We start from the raw sequence: 20,624 nt of genomic DNA, 5'->3' as shown, positions 1-20,624 counted from the left end.
CCAGAGTAACAGTACCTCTCAGCCAATCAACATCAGAGAAAGATGTCAGATCTGACAACTTGTCGGATGAAACACTCCCCAGGTCCGGGAGCGTTTCATGAAAGGACTTGTAGGACGTTTTATCCGACAGTTACTATGGTAACAATGCTTCTCAACCAATCAGAATACAGGAAAGTTGTCAGATCTTACAACTTGTCGGACGAAAATATTTATGAAACACCACCCCGGTCTGAGCGTTTCTGGGCGACCGCGCGTTTGTTAGCCGACACAGCCAGCATGCAAATTTGCGATTCGGTTTTAGTCTGAAATGTATTCATTAATACTAATAGGCCCCCATTCCACAGAACGGAGACCATTGAAAGATTGGTGAGGTCTTACAGCGGTCTTCAAGATCAATGAAATTTGTCGTCTCTGTGGAATGGCTCAGAAAGACCCCTCAAAGAACTCTGAAAGACTGTTGGATATTTCTTGTCGTACTGGTCTCAGACTAGTCCTCTCGAGATCTTTCAATGGTCTTTCAGAGATTTTTTATGCAATAAGTGATCTTTCAGAATTCTTTCCATGGACTTTGCCTGGTCTTTCAATGGTCTTTCAATGATCTCTCGTGAGTCTTACAGTCAGTGATCTCCGCAAAAATCTTGAGAGACTGCTGAAAGACTGCTGAAAGACCACCGAAAGACAATTTTCCTGTAAGACCGTTGTAAGACTGTTTTGAACCGTTTCAAGAAGTTTTGGAGCCCATGAAGACCACGAAGACCACTGAAAGATTGGTCAGGACTCGCGTAAGACCTCAAAGACCATTGTAGGTTCATTGAGAGACCTCTGAAAGATCAACCAAAATTCATGGTCTTTCAAAGGTCTTTTAGCGGTCTTGTTTATCACACTGTAATAAGATGGAAAAGGGGCTTATCAAAGGTATGTTTCACAGAGGGACATGTTCGTCAAAAGACGCAAGGCTTACTATGATGTGTAATTGCCCCGTCAGGGGCGAAATTTTTTTCATTTTTGACAAAAGAAATGACAATTCTTAGGCAGAAAAGTGCCTTCATCGTTTACTTTTGTCCTTAAATAATATAATTTTTCTACTTTTAGGGGGAAAATTGGGGGGGCAAAATCTCGTTTTGCCCCCCCAAAATTTTCTTTGGGGGGCAAGTGCCCCCCCGCTTCCGGCGCCCTTGCATGGCAGTATTAGAGTCTTAATTTGCTTAGCAAGAGGGCATATATGTCAAAATGTATGACGTGATATTGCGCTAAAACGAGACCAAAACAACCTCTATGTCACAGTCACACTCACGAATCGGACAATAAAGCGATCAATGGTATGTCATTCGAGATAACACAATCCCAACACAATAGCTTCCATCGGCTTCTCGTATCGCTTTTGTTGGTGTGTCTGCCACACCGTAATCTATGATACATACAGGCAAAATGCATTTCGGTATATCGGTAAAACACTATTAATTTTGTTTTATTTTTTTCTACTTTGTTTCTCTTGGAAAATTTACAGGAGACATTGCTTTGCAGGTTACTGCTTTAATGAAACTCTGGCACATGAATCATGACGAATGTATCCCTGAATCCATATTTTAACTTTATCAAAACATATATCTTTTGGAGACCCCGAAGTGGCAAAACTTGTATAATCGACTTGAAAAGACAGATGTGTAATAATTATAATAATTATAATAATAATGATGTATTATAATGATGTATGAGACATCAGTCAACATGTTTCCTGAAGAATTTTTTTTTTATTTAAGCCTACGCCCACGGGAGCCCTCCGAATTTACCCCATCCCCTCCCCGTATTTCGACTTTAAATTAAAAAAAATATCGTGTTTTAAAGCCATCGGCAAGGCAAATTGCGTTATTTGATACAATAAAGCAACTTTTATATCTATAGTTTTATATTTACATTCATCATTATTTATATTACTATAATCATTATTCTCCCGTTTGTAATAGTGCTCTAGCGCAGTAAAGGCTATAACCCAACCGGAGCATGTCTAGGATACCCTTTCCCTTTTTTGTTTTATGTATTAGAAATAGTTTATTGTCTTGATATATTGATTTGATTTATTTATTCATTTCCGTTCAAACAAAAGATATAATCCAAGTACAGTGTAAATACATGTTCAAAATAATACATACTCAAAATAATACATACAGTTATATAACATTTCATAACAAATATTGAAGATAAAATTATCTGAACGCAGGGACTTGCCAAGAAAATCAGTGCTTGTAAAAAGGCAAGACCCCAAACATAGTTCCAATACTAATTAACATAACCTATATACAAGAGACGGGTGGAAAACGAAATCAAAATACATAATCTACAAAATACCAAAATAGAGCATATAAGCGACAACAAAAAGTGGAAAATGATTTGGATAACAATTGGAATGATAACGATAATAATGATAACATTTTTAATAGAAATTATAAGAGTGGAAAAGGGAGGCAGAGGAAAGAGAGAGAAGAAAAGGGTGGTGCAAATAAAACTGAAAATGAAAAGAGGAACATGACAGGTGCACAGGTCATAGGACACTGTAGTGACATTATTTAGAATATATAATATTAGACAAATTTCTTGATAATTAAATGCTAGTTGTAAATACGTTTATCTACAGTTAAATATTAGTTTGACTTGTTGGTGTGGAGTATTGACAAATTAATATCTTTAGAACTCTTAAAAGATTACTTTTGTTTGTATTGATATCTTGGAATAGATTGAGGAGAAATTACTCTATAACTGACATGTAGAGGAGCTGTGGCACATTGAAGAACAGCCACACAGCCCTTTATTGATTCCACTCTAGGTTGAATTTAAATATTTTTAGAGCCCAATCGGAAGAAAGATGCATTTCTACTACACACATTAAAGCCTCTTTGCGTTCTCCTCTTGAAAAAAAACCAACAAAAAAGGCATTGTTTTATATCTCATAAAATAAGTTCGTGTACGTGACGGTGGTCTGTCGAAGTTGCCCAACCGTTTATTTTGTTTTGACAATATATATTTAGAATATCGTCTAAATGAAGCCCTCATCTGGAAAAGGGCACTTATTAAAGGCAGCATCTACAATATATAGAGGAGGCCCTGGCACTGTGAAGAGGGGGCTGAAGCCTGTTAAATTTCTTGGGACCAAAATTTTACATTGAACCCTATTTGTTTTTCAAATTTACATCAAGAAACTTAACAAGCAAATAAACAAAAAGGATTGCACTAAAAAAAATAAGTTTTTTGGTAACGTTTCTTTTTTTTTTCGTTTTATCACATCTGCCGGAATTTGAGGGGGTGCTGTCTTTGGAGAGTAACACACGCAGCACACCCGCCCCCCCCCCCCCTTCCGGAAAATCTTGCGGGTGCTTCAGCCCCCGCTTCCAAGTACCAGGGCCTCCTCTATATAATGCAGATGCTGCCTTTAATAAGTGTCCTTTTCCAGATGAGGGCTTCATTTAGACAATATTCTAAATATATATTATCAAAACAAAATAAAGGGTTGGGCAACTTCGACAGACCACCGTCATGTACACGAACTTATTTTATGTGATATAAAACAATGCCTTAATAATAAGAATAATAATAATCCGCTTTTATATAGCGCTTAATCCATCGGAACGACGTTTCTAAGCGCTTTACAGATATATTATTACCTCGGTCATCGGATTCAATCAGTCATTCCCGCACACAATGTGTGCACATCCTCCACTCCCTTGGGAGTATTCTACGTTTTTTTTTCAAGAGGAGAAAGTAAAGACTAAAGAGGCTTTAAAGTGTGTAGTAGAAATGCATCTTTCTTCCAAATGGGCTCTAAACATATTCAAATTTAACACAGAGTGGAATCAATAAAGGGGTTTGAGTATTCTAGAGCTTACGTGTGGCTTTTCTTCAATGTACCACAGCTCTTCTACATGTCAATTTTAGAGTATTTTCTCCTCAATCTATTCCAAGTTATCAATACAAACAAAAGTAATCTTTTAAGAGTTCTAAAGACAATAAACCATTTTTTAATACATAAAACCAAAATGGGAAAGGGTATCCTAGGCTAACCCTATATAACCCTTTACTGTGCTAGAGCATTATTACAAACTGTAGAACAATAATAACAATAATAATAACAACAACAATTATAATAATAAAGATAATATTATTGATAATAATAATATTTATATAGATTAATATGAAATATAGATATAAAAGTTGCTTTATTATACCAAAAACGCAATTTGCCTTGCTGGTGGCTTTAAAACACGATATTTTTTTTTATTTAGTATACAGAGAGGGGATGGGGTGAATTCGGAGGGCTCCCGTGGACATAGGCTTAAATAAACAAAAAAAATATATTCAAGAAACATGTTAACTGATGTCTCATACATCTGTCTTTTAGTAGACTTGTTAACTGCAAAAAAAGGGGTGAACGCTGCATTTTTGAGTACAAATGTCCCACTTGGCACAAATGTTCCTTGAGTCAAAAGAAAAGGATTCATCCAAAGAGACACGCTGTATCTATGCAAATAAGCAAGAAATTTGCATAAATTTGCATATTAGGTCGATATAGTAAAACAAGTATTTCAGAATATATATTTAACCAGAACCGCCCTAAAATTGGAAATAAAAGACTAAGGGTAAGACAGGGAAGAAAATTGACATAAAATGATTGAGATATCCTTGTTTATTATTACCTAATTTGCATAAATTATGCAAATTATAATTTAAAACAGAGTATTTTTTTATGAATCCTTAACTGTTTTATAAATAACAGCAATTAATACACAATGTCAACATTCTACATGAAAGAGAATATATTAGCGAAAACATCGATATGCTTCATGACAGTATTAGTGTCTTAATTTGCTTAGAAAGAGGGCAAATATGTCAAAATGTATGACGTGATATTGCGCTAAAACGAGACCAAAACAACCTCTATGTCACAGTCACACTCACGAATCGGACAATAAAGCGATCAATGGTATGTCATTCGAGATAACGCAATCTCAACACAATAGCTTCCATCAGCTACTCGTATCGCTTTTGTTGGTGTATCTGCCACACCGTAATCTACGGGATATACCATGTATACGGGCAAAATGCATTTCGGTATCGGTAAAACACTATTAATTTTGTTTTGTTTCTCTTGGAAAATTTACAGGATGACATTGCTTTGCAGATTACTGCTTTAATGAAGCTCTGGCACATGAATCACGACGAATGTACCCCACCTCAATCCACATTTTAACTTTGTTAAAATTTATTTCTTTTGGAGACCCCGAAGTGGCAAAACTGCATTCCCCCGCGGCATTCCCGCTACTTTACAAAACCTGTTTGACTTGTATTATCGACTTGGAAAAGAGAGATGTATGAGACATCAGTTAACATGTTTCCAGAAGATATTTTTTTATTATTATTTAAGCCTACGTCCAGTGGCGTAACTACGGGGGGGGGGTGGGGGGCACGTGCCCCCCCCCCCCCAATCGGCTGACCAAAAAAAAAAAACGGTGAAAAGGAGAAAAAGAGGGAGAAAGGAAAATAAACGTAGTGGGAAAAAAGATATTATTGTTCATTATATGTATAATGTCATATCATATCGTAATTATGTAATGTTATATTACATAAGAAACATTTTTTTCATTACTTTACGAACCATAATTTGCTCAGGGCCTATGTCTTCATTGTTCCTGGTGCTCGCATTGTCTGTTTAACGAGACATATAACCCTGTTATACTAAATCCTCCCGTTTTCAAGTCAATATACAACATACTGCCTAATATATTTCCTCGCACTTCGGGTTATTATTGTTTTATGTACAATAGTATGCTTCTTTTTCATGACTACTCAAAGTGAGTGCCCCATTTTAAGGTCTTGATATAAAACATTTCCTTCGCAGTAGTGGATTGGTGAAATATGTCTGCTCTCCATGAATTCCTAGAGTCAGTCCTTAAAATGTCCCTTTTTCTGATCTGAATATCAAAAATTTTCAGCTCGCGCTTCGCGCTCGCATCATATGGTAAGTGAACTACGTATGGTCTTCGTGAATTCCTACAAACAATGCCCCTCTTCGGGTCTGAATTTCCTAAATTTTCAGCTCGCGCTTCGCGCTCGCAAGATTTGATTAGTGAGATGGGTATTTTAATCATGATTACAAGTGCATTATGTGCATGTTTAGATGTAATTCTAACAAATTCAGCAAGCGCTTATTGGCACTCGCATTAGATGACTATGGTGAGATGTGTATACTCTTAATGGATTCCTAAAATATAGTCCTTAAAATCTTCCTGTTTGGGGTCAATATTTAAAAAAATTTCAGCTCGCGCTTCGCGCTCGCATTATTTAGTGAGACAGGTACGTATCATGATTACAAAAGATTAATTATAGTGTCCTTTTTAAGGTCTGAATATCAAAAAATTTCAGCTCGCACTTCGCGCTCGCATTATTTGACCAATGAAATACATATCCGTTTAATGACACTGTCCTTAAAGTGACTCTATTAGGTCAGTATACCTGGCAACTGGGCGCGCTTCGCGCGCTCACTAGTGACTCAAAATTTTTGCTGGTGCCCCCCCCATGCCATGACCCACGGTACGCCACTGCCTCCGTCCACGGGATCCCTCCTAATTTACCCCGTCCCCTCTCTGTATTTCGACACTAAATAAAAAAATATCGTGTTTTAAAGCCACCGGTAAGGCAAATTGCGTTTTTGGTATAATAAAGCAACTGTTATATCTATATTTCATATTCATCTATATTAATATTATTATTATCATTATTATTATATTTATAGTTGTTATTATTATTATTATCATTATTGTTCTGCAGTTTGTAATAATGCTCTAGCACAGTAAAGGCTATAACCCAACAGGAGCATGCCTAGGATACCCTTTCCCCTTTTGGTTTTAATAGTTTGTCTTTAGAACTCTTAAAAGATTACTTTTGTTTGTATTGATATCTTGGAATAGATTAAGGAGAAAATACTCTACAATTGACATGTAGAAGAGCTGCGGTATATTGAAGAAAAGCCACACGTAAGCTCTAAAATACTCAAACCCCTTTATTTATTCCACTCTATGTTAAATCTAAATATTTTTAGAGCCCATTCGGAAGAAAGATACATTTCTACTACACACAGTAAAGCCTCTTTACTTTCTTCTCTTGAAAAAAAAAACATGGAAGGCGTTTTATATCGCATAAAATAAGTTCGTGTACATGACGGAGGCCCGTCAAAGTTGCCCAACCCTTTATTTTGTTTTGACAATATATATTTAGAATATCGTCTAAATGAAGCCCTCATCTGGAAAAGGGCACTTATTAAAGGCAGCATCTACATTATATAGAGGAGGCCCTGGTACTTGGAAGCGGGGGCTGAAGCCCCCCCGCAAGATTTTCCGGAAAGGGGGGGGGGTGCTGCGTGTGTTAGTGCAATCCTTTTTGTTTATTTGCTTGTTAAATTTCTTGATGTCAATTCTTGATGGGCACATAAGCATATTGCTTTACGTCTCAACATCCAAGTATATCCAAGTAAAATTTGAAAAGCAAAAAAGGTTTAATGTAAAATTTTAGGTCCCAAGAAATTCAACAAGCTTCAGCCCCCGCTTCCAATTACCAGGGCCCCCTCTATATAATGTACATTCTGCCTTTAATAAGTGCCCTTTTCCAGATGAGGGCTTCATTTAGACGATATTCTAAATACATATTGTCAAAACAAAATAAACGGTTGGGCAACTTCGACAGACCACCGTCACATACACGAACTTATTTTATGAGATATATAACCATCTTCTATATGTTCTTTTCTTTTCTAGAGGAGAACGCAAAGAGGCTTTACTGTGTGTAGAAGAAATGCATCTTTCTTCCGATTGGGCTCTAAAAATATTTGAATTCAACAGAGTGGAATAAATAAAGGGCTGTGTGGCTGTTCTTCAATGTACCACAGCTCTTCTTCATGTCAATTGTAGAGTATTTTCTCCTCAATCTATTCCAAGATTTCAATACAAGCAAAAGTAATCTTTTAAGAGTTCTAAAGACAATAAACTATTTTTAATACATGAAACCAAAAAGGGAAAGTGTATCCATGCAGACATTCTCCTGTTGGGTTATATAATTTACTGTGCTAGAGCATTATTACAAACGACAGAACAATAATAATAATATTAATAATAATTATAATAATATCAGTAATGATGAATGTAAATATAAAAATATAGATATAAAAGTTGCTTTATTATACCAAATAACGCAATTTACCTGGCCGATGGTTTTAAAACACGATAATTTTTTAAATTTAAAGTCGAAATACGGGGAGGGGATTGAATAGATTCGGAGGGCTCCCGTGGGCGTAGGCTTAAATAAACAAAAAAAAACTTTCTTCAGGAAACGTGTTGACTGATGTCTCATACATCTGTCTTTTCCAAGTCAATTATACAAGTTAAACTGGTTTTGTTAAGTGGCGGGAATGCCGGGGGAAAGCAGTTTTCCACTTCGGGGTCTCCAAAAGATATATATTTTGATAAAGTTAAAATATGGATTGAGGTAGGATACATTCGTCATGATTCATGTGCCAGAGTTTCATAAAAGCAGTAAACTGCAAAGCAATGTCTCCTGTAAATTTTCCAAGAGAAACAAAACAAAATTAATATTTTTTTACCGATACCGAAATGCATTTTGCCCGTATATCCCGTAGATTACGGTGTGGCAGATACACCAACAAAAGCGATACGAGTAGCCGATGGAAGCTATTGTGTTGAGATTGTGTTATTTCGAATGACATACCATTGATCGCTTTATTGTCCGATTCGTGAGTGTGACTGTGACATAGAGGTTGTTTTGGTCTCGTTTTAGTGCAATATCACGTCATACATTTTGACATATTTGCCCTCTTTCTAAGCAAATTAAGACACTAATACTGTCATGAAGCATATCGATGTTTTCGCTAATATATTCTCTTTCATGTAGAATGTTGACATTGTGTATTAGTTGCTGTTTTTTTAAAAACAGTTCAGGATTCATGAAAAAATACTCTGTTTTAAATTATAATTTGCATAATTTATGTAAATTAGGTAATAATAAACAAGGATATCCCAATTATTTTATGTCAATTTTCTTCCCTGTCTTACCCTTAGTCTTTATTTCCAATTTTAGGGCAGTTCTGGTTAAATATATATTCTGAAATACTTGTTTTTACTATATCGACCTAATATGCAAATTTATGCAAATTACTTGCTTATTTGCATAGAGACAGCGTGTCTCTTTGGATGAATCTTTTTCTTTTGACTCAAGGAACATTTGTGCCAAGTGGGACATTTGTACTCAAAAATGCAGCGTTCAACCTCTTAACAAGTCTACTATTTTCCAAGTCGATAATACAAGTCAAACTGGTTTTGTCAAGTAGAGGGAATGCCGCGGGGAATGCAGTTTTGCCACTTTGGGGTCTCCAAAAGATATATACTTTAACAAACCAAAGCTAAAATATGGATTGAGGTGGGGTAAATTCGTCATGATTCATGTGCCAGAGCTTCATTAAAGCAGTAACCTGCAAAGCAATGTCTCCTGTAAATTTTCCAAGAGAAACAAATTAGAAACAAATAAAACAAAATTAATAGATGTTTTACCGATACCGGAATGCATTTTGCCCGTATGTATCATAGATTACGGTGTGGCGGACACACCAACAAAAGCGATACGAGAAGCCGATGGAAGCTATTGTGTTGGGATTGTGAATGACATACCATTGACTGTGACATAGAGGTTGTTTTGGTCTCGGTTTAGTGCAATATCACGTCATACATTTTGACATATTTGCCCTCTTGCTAAGCAAATTAAGACTCTAATACTGCCATGAAGCATATCGATGTTTTCGCTAATATATAATCTTTCATGTAGAATGTTGACATCGTGTATTAGATGCTGTCTTTTTTAAAAAACAGTTCAGGATTCATGAAAAAATACTATGTTTTAAATTATAATTTGCATAATTTATGTAAATTAGGTAATAATAAACAAGGTTATCCCAATTATTTTATGACAATTTTCTTCCCTGTCTTACCCTACGTCTTTATTTCCATTTTAAGGGCAAATCTGGTTATATTCTGAAATACTTGTTTTTACTAAATAGACATAATATGCAAATTTGTGCAAATTACTTGCTTATTTGCATAGATACAGCTTGTCTCTTTGGATGAATCTTTTTCTTTTGACTCAAGGAACATTTGTGCCAAGTGGGACATTTGTACTAAAAAATGCAGCGTTCACCCCCTTTTTTTGCAGTTAACAAGTCTACTATTAGGGTTTTAATAAAATGAGAAACGAGATGAAAGAGGGGTGTAATGATACATGTAGGTTCGCCCTATGGGCAATTCCATAAAATGTGTACGTCCGACCCCTTAGCCTTCATGATTTTTTCCTTTATATTTTTTAAACCTTTTTCCCTTTCCTTGTGTTCCATGATTTTATGTTTTAACCAGTAAATCGTTTATTGATATTGTGATACCTGACGATTTACTTCAATGAAAACTTAATTGTAAAATATATCAGTATCATTTTTAACAAAGAATATATTTCAAACGATCATAAACATGCAATATTTGTTTTTCGATATTGTGATTCCGAATGATTTATTTCAATGAAAACTAAAATTCACACACAAAAGAAATATTTTATATATCATAATCAACAAAAATATTGTAAAGAATCATGAACGTGCAATAGTTTTTGTGCGACTTCCTCGTCAATGCCGCAGCCAGACCGGCGAAACCACTTTAATCGATCGAAATTATTACGTTAATTCGAATGGTCTATCATCGCTCGAGTTGGATTCAGTTTCCCCATTATGACATAACACCATCTGGATACCCATAAGCGAAAGTAAAAAAGTGCCATAACTTCCGTGTTATGCATCTAGTTTCGGTAATTATTTTCGTGCTTTTTCTGTTTTCTCTTTTTGTTAATCGACTTGTTTTTGTGAATAATTTTACCAATACAGTGCGTATCAAAAAAAAAGTTTACACTTTGAAAAAGTCCTGGGAATTATAAAAAAAAAAACACGTGGGAAATTTTTTCACATATAATCTTGGATTTGGGTCTCATCTATCCAATGAAAGTAAAAGTTTTGTCAGAATGTTACACTTGAGTGAGCACTGTCCATTTCTGTAAAGCTCGCAGAAATCTGTTTGCGCAGAAATGCTCGTTTTCATTCTGTGCCAAGTCGAAAGGACGAAATCAAACTGACACTACGAAAGATTTATCATACATTTCCCTTGCACTTTTAGTCAATTGGAATAAAACAGATACATTCAAGCATTTTATAACAATTTTGCCACCCAAATTGAAATTTCAACACTCAATAAGCACAACCTTTACCCTATTTGTGCCAGCTGGATCTGAGGACATAACTGAATCTGAACAAAAGTTTGTATCAGACATCTCCAGCATTTTTTCACTAAGTTTTTATTATTGAAAGTTGGTTTACATTTCATTTTTCATTTAATACTTGTTTCTCTACACTTTTCCCAAGCTTAGCAATGACTAACAAAATAAAAAATCAAGCTTAAGCCATTCCATGTAAATCCCAACTGAGTGTAAAGCAAATATCGTCACGATGGCCTCGGTGTGTGGGGAGTGGGGTGGGGCAAAATGCACTCTTCGAAGTGTTTTGGGCAAGGAAACAAGTCAAACAATGCAGAAGATATCTTAAAATCACTTTTACTAGCTAAATTCCTTGTGTTCTTCATGATTAAGGTCTACTTTTATTCGCATAACTATTTCAAATTTCTGCGCAAATCATTTTTCACTAACTTTTCAAAAGTAAGTGGTGCTCACTCAAGCGGAAATATTTTTCGACAGTTATATCGTTATTTGCTTTAATGGACCTGTACCAATGTTAAAATGTGGAACAATCTTCAGGATATTACAAATGTATCATTTTACAGGATCTTTTCAAAGTGTAAACTTTTTTTGATACGCACTGTATAGTAGACAGCAGTATGAAATGCAATTATGCTAACAAAATATGCTCGTCTACCAATTCTACCACTGTTCAATAAGAAATTGAGCAAATTGAGAAAATAAGCAATTTGATTTGAATCTATAGAGAAAAAAAACAAAAATCTTTGTACTTAAAATTTAATCAATATCTGGTGTAAAAAAAAGGTGACTGCTTCCTTTCTCTTTTTATAATTTGAATTATACAAATATTTCAATTTTTGCAGATTTGACAATGAGGAATCTCTTATTTGAACCGAAAAATGCTGAAGTAGTGGTAATTCCACATGTTCAGGGATGAATGAAATTTCGCTTCACATGACAATGAGAAAATTAGAATACTACGTATTTCATATAACGAATACAAAAGAAATAGTGCTGGATGATGTCATCAGTGTTCTCATTTGCATATCAAACCAACTAATTTTTTGTTTGGCTGGTCTTGCCCTTTAACTATACACATACAAATTTCTCAATGAATTAACTTTAGATTCTCTCTCTCTTTCTCTCTCTCTCTCTCCCATCTACAATTATTATGATTTTATTATGGTCTAGGGAGCCCAGCCTTAGAAAGGCCTTTGGCCTATGCTGGCTCCCTCATATTCTCATTTATTCTGTTGTTGTTCTATTTTTGTATCCTTATCTGTATATACATGTAGTGTATTCTTTGATTTGTATGTTGTATGTTTTTTAATGAGAATTTGAAATAAATGAAATGAAATGAAATGAAAATGAAAAATAAAGATTGCAGATGTCGAAGTCATGGTAGCATAGCATAGCACTCATCGAATAAAGAAAACAAATCATCTATACCTGGTTATCAATAAGCTGTTAATACAAAGAAAGATGTATATACAAGGGACTGTGTAACCGTTTATTGACATTCTAATGATTGTTTATAATAACTTATAAACGTTTTGTAGTATCGTGCAATATAAAAAAATAATCTTATAGGGTTCTATGCTGTCCCGTATTTGGAACCTTAAAATGTCCCCTACAAGGATCTAAATCACCTTAAACACTGGTTTTGGCGGTGCGTTTTGGCACCTTTTGGATTCGTTATATCATTATTTAAAGCTCTTTAGCAAGTAATACCCTGTTGGGAAACCCTTTTTTCTCGAGGGTTCCAAAAACAGGACAAAATGGTTCAAATTTGCCCCTTTTTCTAAGAATCTAGAAAAACAATGCCGTCCTGGAATTTTGTATAATCGAAAAGAAAGCACTCTGTTTCTGCCAAAGACAATGTAATTTTACTTAAGAACAAAATATACATGATCATCCCTATCTACGTCAACTTTAATTTCATTTTCTTGTTTTTCCAAGACGAAATATTCCAGAGAGTCGGTTTGATTTTCATCTTGTTTTTCCAAGACAAAGTAATCCGGAGAATCAGGGCCATCGACTTTTCGATCAGACCTCTTTGGGTCATCCAGTTTGCCATAGACGTTCCCTGCGACCGTATGTAGGTCGAGAGCCAGAGGGCGCTTCAGTCTGTCGTATTCTTCATCAGGAGATAGTGACGGATTTGCTGTCTCGTCTGCCATGCCGGTATGCGAGGTAGAGTGCCGTTGGCTTTGGCTTTCTCCCGAAAGACCATGGCAATTGCTCTTCATCCTGGAAGCAGGTTCCTCTCGGAGATGGTTACTTCCTGACTGATCGAAGATTTGAAATGGCTTGGTATTGTTCGGCCTCTGGGGTGTATCCTGGTGTTGGCTACTGTTGCCTCCTTGTGGGGTAAGATCAGCAAGTTCGTAGGTGTGGTAGTCTCCAAGCTCCCTGCCGCCATGAAGTAAGTGGTAAGCCGATTCGTCATTGGTCTCAAGGGTGACGCAGTTTGCCACGTTTGCGACATTCGATGGTGTTTGATTGGGGTGTGGTAGTTGCCGACATCTGACTCCATTATCAGGGGGAGGCCGTCTTCTTCTTCTGCGTAATGCAAATTGCAATGACCTATTGGCAAGCATTTTAAATCCCAGCTTACCTTAGTTCTATCTCTGTGCCTAAATTATTGGGAACCGAAAAAAATTCAAATGCTCTTTACAGTGTAACTTTCCTCAGTTTGCTGTATTATTTTCTAATAATTTAATGGTGAGGGAAATTATTGTAAATATTATTCCCAGAAACAAGTTATGAATGAATCGAGTGTCAAATTAGCTGATAAATCAAAATTTTACTGTTCGAAAACAAATGAAAAAAAAAACCTGATACAGTAACAATGAAATAAATGAGTACATTTTTGTGTGACAATCGAAAATATAAATAATGTATAAGACTGAAAACTTAATAAATGAAGCATGTAAAGTAGTAAAGTGGGTAAAAATGAAGGGGCCAGCATTAATAAGTAGGTAACTGCTTGAAACAGTAGCAGCCACGAGCGAGGGCTACATGAGAACCGTAATAGGTTATAAATATGATTTTAAATAAAAATGATTATAAATTTGCTACTTGCCTGAATATTTACTGCGGTATAAATGTATTCAGAAGGAAATTACAGTGTTCAATCAAGTGGATTTTTATTATAAGACTACACTGCGCATAATGTTTATATAGCGTTGCATTTTGAGTAAGGAACCGGGTCTAAGAGGTGGTGTTAATTTAGCTGCTCGTTCGTATTGGCTTTGAAAATTATTTTAACGTTATGCTTTATATAATTTCATGAATGAATCAAAGTGCATAATCCAACTTACCTTCGTTTGAAAAAAGACATAGACATGACGAGTATAATAATTGTTATGCACAATAGTGGTATGGCTATAGAGAGGGTACCTGAGAAACAAGAGTGTCAAAAATAAAGAGAGATAGGGGTGACAATGATAGATAACTATATGATAACACGTTTGTAAAATGATAATTTCAATGTAAAGCGCTATGTATGAATACTATCAATAAAGAAGGAAAGAAAGAAAGAAAGAAAAATCAAAGAAAGAAAGAAAGAAAGAAAAAAAAAGAAAGAAAAAAAAATCAAAGAATGAAAGAAATGAATGAATTAAGAAATTAAAAAATTCTCAAACAAGAAAAAAAAGACAAAGGAAAGACGAGGAACAGAAAGCGGGTAAAATATGAAACTATATTCAGAATATTGTGTCAAAATATATTATGAAATTTTTAATCACTCCCTGCTTTTTCAGAAATTTTGCCCCAATGCCCCATGTTTGGCCCCTCAAAGTTTTTGGCTACGCTACTGATTCATCAGGAATCACTTACGCAGTTGATGTTGGGCAACGGGTGTCGAAGATTCCTCCCTTTCGGAACTCGTTAAGTAGGACGTCATTTGTGTTGATGACAAAGTTGTCTTGAAACCCGATGACATCGATGATTCTGTCTTTATTGAAGGGATTCCTGTAAAAACCGAAATGCTACTTGACATAGCCTCAGACCTATCTGTCATAACTGAAGTGCTTCTTGACATAGTGGCAGAGCTCTCTGTCATGACCGAAGTGCTTTCTGACATAATCGACGCGCTTTCTTCCATATCGGAAGCGCTCTCTGTCGACTGGAAAATGGACAAATAACTGCAGTTGTCAGGATCGACGAACTGTGCTCTGCCATACCAAGCATGAAGAGTTTTGGTACAAGTCTGTACATGGAAAAAGTAAATACAAAAACAGTCTAATTTTTGGTTGATTTTGATAATTCACGTATCTTGTGAATAATATACAGAATGTAGGATTTCGAACGTTTCTTCCATAAATCGACTTATTACTGATATGAATGGAATAATGACCCATGGAGGCAGGACGACGACCGAGGGCTTGTAACTTTTTTTTCGAAGTCCGCTTGGCATTGCATGACATTTGATACCCCGCAATGCTACCATATAAAGTTGATAAATGTAAGTCAACATCGACTTCGAAAGAAAATAAGTACCTCACAATCTCGTCAAGTGTAAAGAAAGAAGAAGAAAGAGATTAAAATGAAAAAGAATGTTATTGGTCATGTTGCTCTATGTTAAAAAAGCACCATGAAAACATAAGGACTGTAAAAAAAAGTTGTTTAATCTGTTTAAAAAATTGTTTAAACCTTTTTTTTAATCATCAGAATGTATTGTTTCTGGTGAAAATAAAATGCTTACAGCAGAGAATTGTTGATTGTAATGTAAGCATAAATCGCATTGGTAATTCCCCAGCCCCATGCGCTTACAGTCACAGCAAATCTCACAGGGCTGTACGAATCCGGGAACCGTCTGTCTTCCGTCATGTCTGTGTCTGTTACCTGTGTTCACCGATGGTTGGCCACAGCTATAAACCCTACAGCACGTCTTATTAATATGATCTAAATCAAATACATAAACAATTAAATAGCTATTACCAGCAATAATTGCAAGCCTTGGGGATGAAGCGTTTAATTGTACACCGAATTATAAAGTCTTCGTATTGTAGGACTTCCACCAGAGACAAAAGAGCGCGCGAGTCCATATCCATTTAAGAGATAGAGTGCGGTCAACCTGTTTATGGGTAAGAAAGCACAATTAAAAGAAATGGCGCATGCGCAAGCAAAGGGGTAGTTGTTCTTGCAAGTGTGTAACAATCCCCTCCCACATGAAACGGCTTTCAAGAAACTGCGTTTCAAATAAGGCGTCCTTCAAGTCGATTCCAATAGACTATTATAGTGATTTTTTTCCTGTTGTATTAATCGATTATTTTTCAGTAATATTTAGACAGTCGTTAAACATTGTCGATTGAGATAGTCAAGATGTTGATGGTGATGCTTGCCATGGTTTGTAATTTTTTCAAAGCTATTAACCAAGATTTGTTTCGAATTTTTTTCATAAAATAAAGTATTGCATATGACTTTGTGAAAAAGTGAAATATGAAAAAATTGTTTGTTTCACAATTTTTTTAGGCAGCTTTTTTGGAAATGTTTATTAGTACTCCTATAAAATGAAGTACTATCATGCTCACTGGCGTATAGATGGGGGCACGGAAAGGGGTTTTTCTAGACCAATAAAAGAAGACGGAAGGGAAGTGACAAAGGTGCAATATAATTATTATTATTTTCTTAATATTGTCATGAAATTCACGTGCGTGCACGTAGAGAAACGGATGCAGCGCATGGAACGAATGTCCATCGTTCCATTCATGATGGCAGTTGCAGTATGTATGGCCTGGCGTGAGGACCTATGTAGCGTACCAAGAGCTCCTGTTCACCGTTCTTGAGATAATGTGTACGTTTGTTTTAGTGTAACGCAGAATCCTTAAATGTCTCTGGTTTAATGGGTCAGATGCATAAAAAGTAGCAATTGCCTTTTCTAGGCTTTTGCTTGATTCCATATGCATAAAAATAAGCGAGCAAATGCTTTTGCTAGTAAGTTCAGGCAATCACTAACTGACTGCTAGCATTTTCTTGAGGATTTAGCTATTGCTGAAAATCCTATGCATAAAGCGAACATTTGGCTTGTGCGTTTTATCAAGCTCCGTCAGAGCAGCTTGAACGTTTGCTTGATCAGGGCGTTCGCGATTTTTTAATCATGTTTATGCACCCGAGAGAGAACCCCGAGGTGTAGCGTAGCCAACATGTACATGTTTTCTTGCTAGTAAGTGCAAATCCAATGCCAAATATATAAGTTGTTTTTAAAACCAAATAAGTTTGACACCACTTCTGAGGAAAACATGCAAATGAAAGAAGCAGTAATTTGCTCTGCCATACCTTAGCGTACGAGTCCTGCCTTTTCTGTGAGAAGTGTTAGCACCAGCGCGCTACAGCTTGACGTTGCTATTGTGCAAACCGCGAGCAATTGCTTTCTGAAGGCAAGAAAAGGGTTCAAGCACTAGCAAAGGGTTATGAATATGAAATAAAGCAATAATAATAATACATAAGATTTATATAGCGCACTTTCCATCTTGATTAGATGCTCAAGGCGCTTCAGAGCTGAACAACAAAAACTATTTACATATACATGTAATACATGTCTGAACAATAAGTCAATGTCTATAAAAAAAACACTTTTATACAAGTATGTTTTCAGGTTGCCCTTGAAGGTGGTCACTGAAGTCTGGGAGGGAATTCCACAGGCTAGGTCCTGCATGAGCAATTGCTGAAGCATGATAATTTGCTTTGCTCGTTGCCAGCAATTGCTACTTTTTTATGCATCTGACCCACTGTATGAATTGTGCATAATGGTTTTTCGAGAAATAACAGAGAGACAGTGAGTGCTTATCCAATTCCCGTCGAATGAGTCGAGACAGACCTCACTTTTCACATCTGCTACGGGGAAACTCTCTAATACGCATCGATTTCTTTGAACATGCAATTAAAATCACAATGGAGAGCTGAGAGACCTTTGTCGAAATTTTATGGACCGGGACACAGCATCGGAATCTCTTGACTCTGGGCAACGACCTATTTGCAATTTGTCCAGTGCTAATCTTCGGCTGGTCTGCTGCCGCAGACAGTCAACCAACTTTCTACAAAAGATTCTTAGCTCTCCGTTGTGGTTTTACTTGGATTTTCCGCAAAGGAATCGATGCATTGTAGAGAACTTTCCCGTCGTAAATGCGAAAACTGTCTGGGAAGGAGAGAGAGACGGGTAAGAATCCATCACAATTTTTTGTCAAAATCTATCACAAATTTGGATTTCCGTAATAAAATATCGAAATTCTTGCTCTTTTCCTTCGATCGCTCGCATTTTTTTAAATGTATTTTCCGAATACGCCATATCTGGACCCCTCAATTATTTTAGGTCATTGTGCCACTGATCATGCTTAAGGATTTTTCAGGAATTTGATGGGTAACATTTACACACATTCATCGGCCTGTAATAACTCTACCAACGTATTTATTTATGAACAAGATACGAAGCAACTCACCCAAGGGTCTACTCCACTGGCCTGCAACGTGATCATCGGAAAGACCGCTTTGGAAAAGCCAACCAAGTATGAGTAGGTTGATTCCTACACGTACCGTATCCATCTTACCAAAGTCTTTTCAGGTTTACACCCCAATCAGCAATCGGTTTCAAACATTAACTGTTTTGAGTCTGAAAATGGCCACTTTCAATAATCTGTACCATGCGACAGTTTCATATCATTTTCCTGATTGCAGTGTGTATCTCTGGAATAGTCGGACCGATGATCATAATGATTATGCTTTATATGGTCAAGTGGAGGTAATATAAATAACGCAAGTAGATCATTTGATCAAGGATTGATCGCATTGCTGTTGTTTTCTGTATGCATTGGTTCTTTGGTTTCTCTTTCGTATGACCTCGTAGAGGATACTTTCAGCGGCGAATGCAGTATTTCATATAGATGGTTGTCCCTGGGACCTCCTCCCTTTCCGTATACAAAATAGATTTTCTTTTAAAAAACTCAGTCAAGGAAAAAAAAGGGTAATCACAGTTCAACTGACATATTTTTATGCAATAATTTTAATGAAATCAATGTATTTCAGGCCTACAATGTAAAAGAAATATTGGGTAAATGTTTTACCACCACGAGGGTAATTATGTGTCCCACCAATTGGGGCAGTATTTTACCCAATGCGGGAAGCAAATTGTCCAGTAAGATAAAACAAAATAGTAATAAAAATCAGCAATTACTTTAGAATGAGCAATATTTTCATCACGTTGGATAAATAAAAATGCCCAAAAGAAATGCTAAATGTTGGTTGGACACATAATTACCCTCATGGAACACTTTTACCGAGTATTTTTAAGAGTATACGCATGCATGATCAGAGCGGAATCGATCGAGACAAAATAAAATTTGATGCGGTCCTCCTTAATGTTTATTTGTGCCTGGGTGTATGTGCGCGTGAGTGTGCAAAGTATTGCATAGTTCTGCGTGAGTGTGTAAGGACCTACTTTTGTGGATATAAATTGTCATTTTATCCTTCAACCGGGGTCCAGGAAAAGTCCTCAGTCCAGAAACCGTGCGAATCAATTCCTCATCTAATTTCAAGCCGTTTCACATGGAACTCACATGCAGGGGCGTCGATTCAAAACGGGGGCGGGGCGACATTGGAAAAAAATATCAAAAATCACCTACCCAAACAAAACAAGGAAATTTTTATGTTTTTTTTCCATTTATTTATTTAAGTCCATTAAAATACATTGAGCGTATAAAACAATAACAAAAATGCATAAAGAAACAAAGATACATAGTAAGATGCAAGTAAGATTTTTTAAAAGCCTATGATTGTACAAGGATATTTACAGTACATGCATAAAAAGAACAAAGCAAAATGTTCTGTCGAGGCATTCTCTATGGACAGCAAAATGTAAATTAAAGACTTGTACTGATTAAATAAATATATGATAATAAGGAAATATGAAAGGATAAATAAAATTAAGATGTTGGTTGGTTGAATAGAAAGTTTTTCAGCTTGGATTTAAAGAAATTTAAATATGAAATCTGTTTGATCTTACGGGGAAGACAATTCCAAATGCAAGGTCCTTTGAATTTAAAAGAAAAGGAAGATGCAGCATTTTTACATTTTCAACATAATAATTTTCAGGATTTCTAGTGTTATAACTGTCAATGACTGTGCATCAATATTTTACCTTTGATCATAGAGGCAATATTATACGTCACTTTATTTTTTTATGTCCATTTTCATTGTTGGGTAATGCATTTCAATGCCTTTTTTAAATCATATATTTCAAATGCATATTATATATTTTTCAAATCATTCTGGAAAAATCGATGTCTCCC

At 35.9% G+C, this 20,624-nt stretch overlaps 1 protein-coding gene across 3 annotated transcripts; it reads right to left on the bottom strand.

Moving 5' to 3' along the window:
• Window positions 1-12,156: 12,156 nt before the first annotated feature.
• Window positions 12,157-19,060, bottom strand: LOC121430973. 3 transcript variants are annotated; one of them, XM_041628412.1, is made up of 5 exons: window positions 18,780-19,060; window positions 16,046-16,245; window positions 15,178-15,550; window positions 14,661-14,739; window positions 12,157-13,899 (listed from the first exon to the last, which is right to left on the bottom strand). In XM_041628412.1, exons 1-5 carry the CDS (start codon window positions 18,880-18,882, stop codon window positions 13,224-13,226), a joined length of 1,431 nt encoding a protein of 476 aa, XP_041484346.1. In that variant the 5' UTR covers window positions 18,883-19,060; the 3' UTR covers window positions 12,157-13,223. The 3 variants fall into 3 exon arrangements, with proteins under 3 accessions (XP_041484346.1, XP_041484348.1, XP_041484347.1); XM_041628414.1 differs by lacking the exon at window positions 16,046-16,245 and having other exon boundaries at window positions 18,780-18,861; XM_041628413.1 differs by lacking the exon at window positions 18,780-19,060 and having other exon boundaries at window positions 16,114-16,238.
• Window positions 19,061-20,624: the final 1,564 nt, after the last annotated feature.

The sequence above is a fragment of the Lytechinus variegatus genome, chromosome 17 (assembly GCF_018143015.1).
Source record: "Lytechinus variegatus isolate NC3 chromosome 17, Lvar_3.0, whole genome shotgun sequence".
Classification (NCBI taxonomy): domain Eukaryota; kingdom Metazoa; phylum Echinodermata; class Echinoidea; order Temnopleuroida; family Toxopneustidae; genus Lytechinus; species Lytechinus variegatus.
Note: the sequence above shows the minus strand (reverse complement) of the source record. Positions and strands in the feature narration are given on the sequence as shown.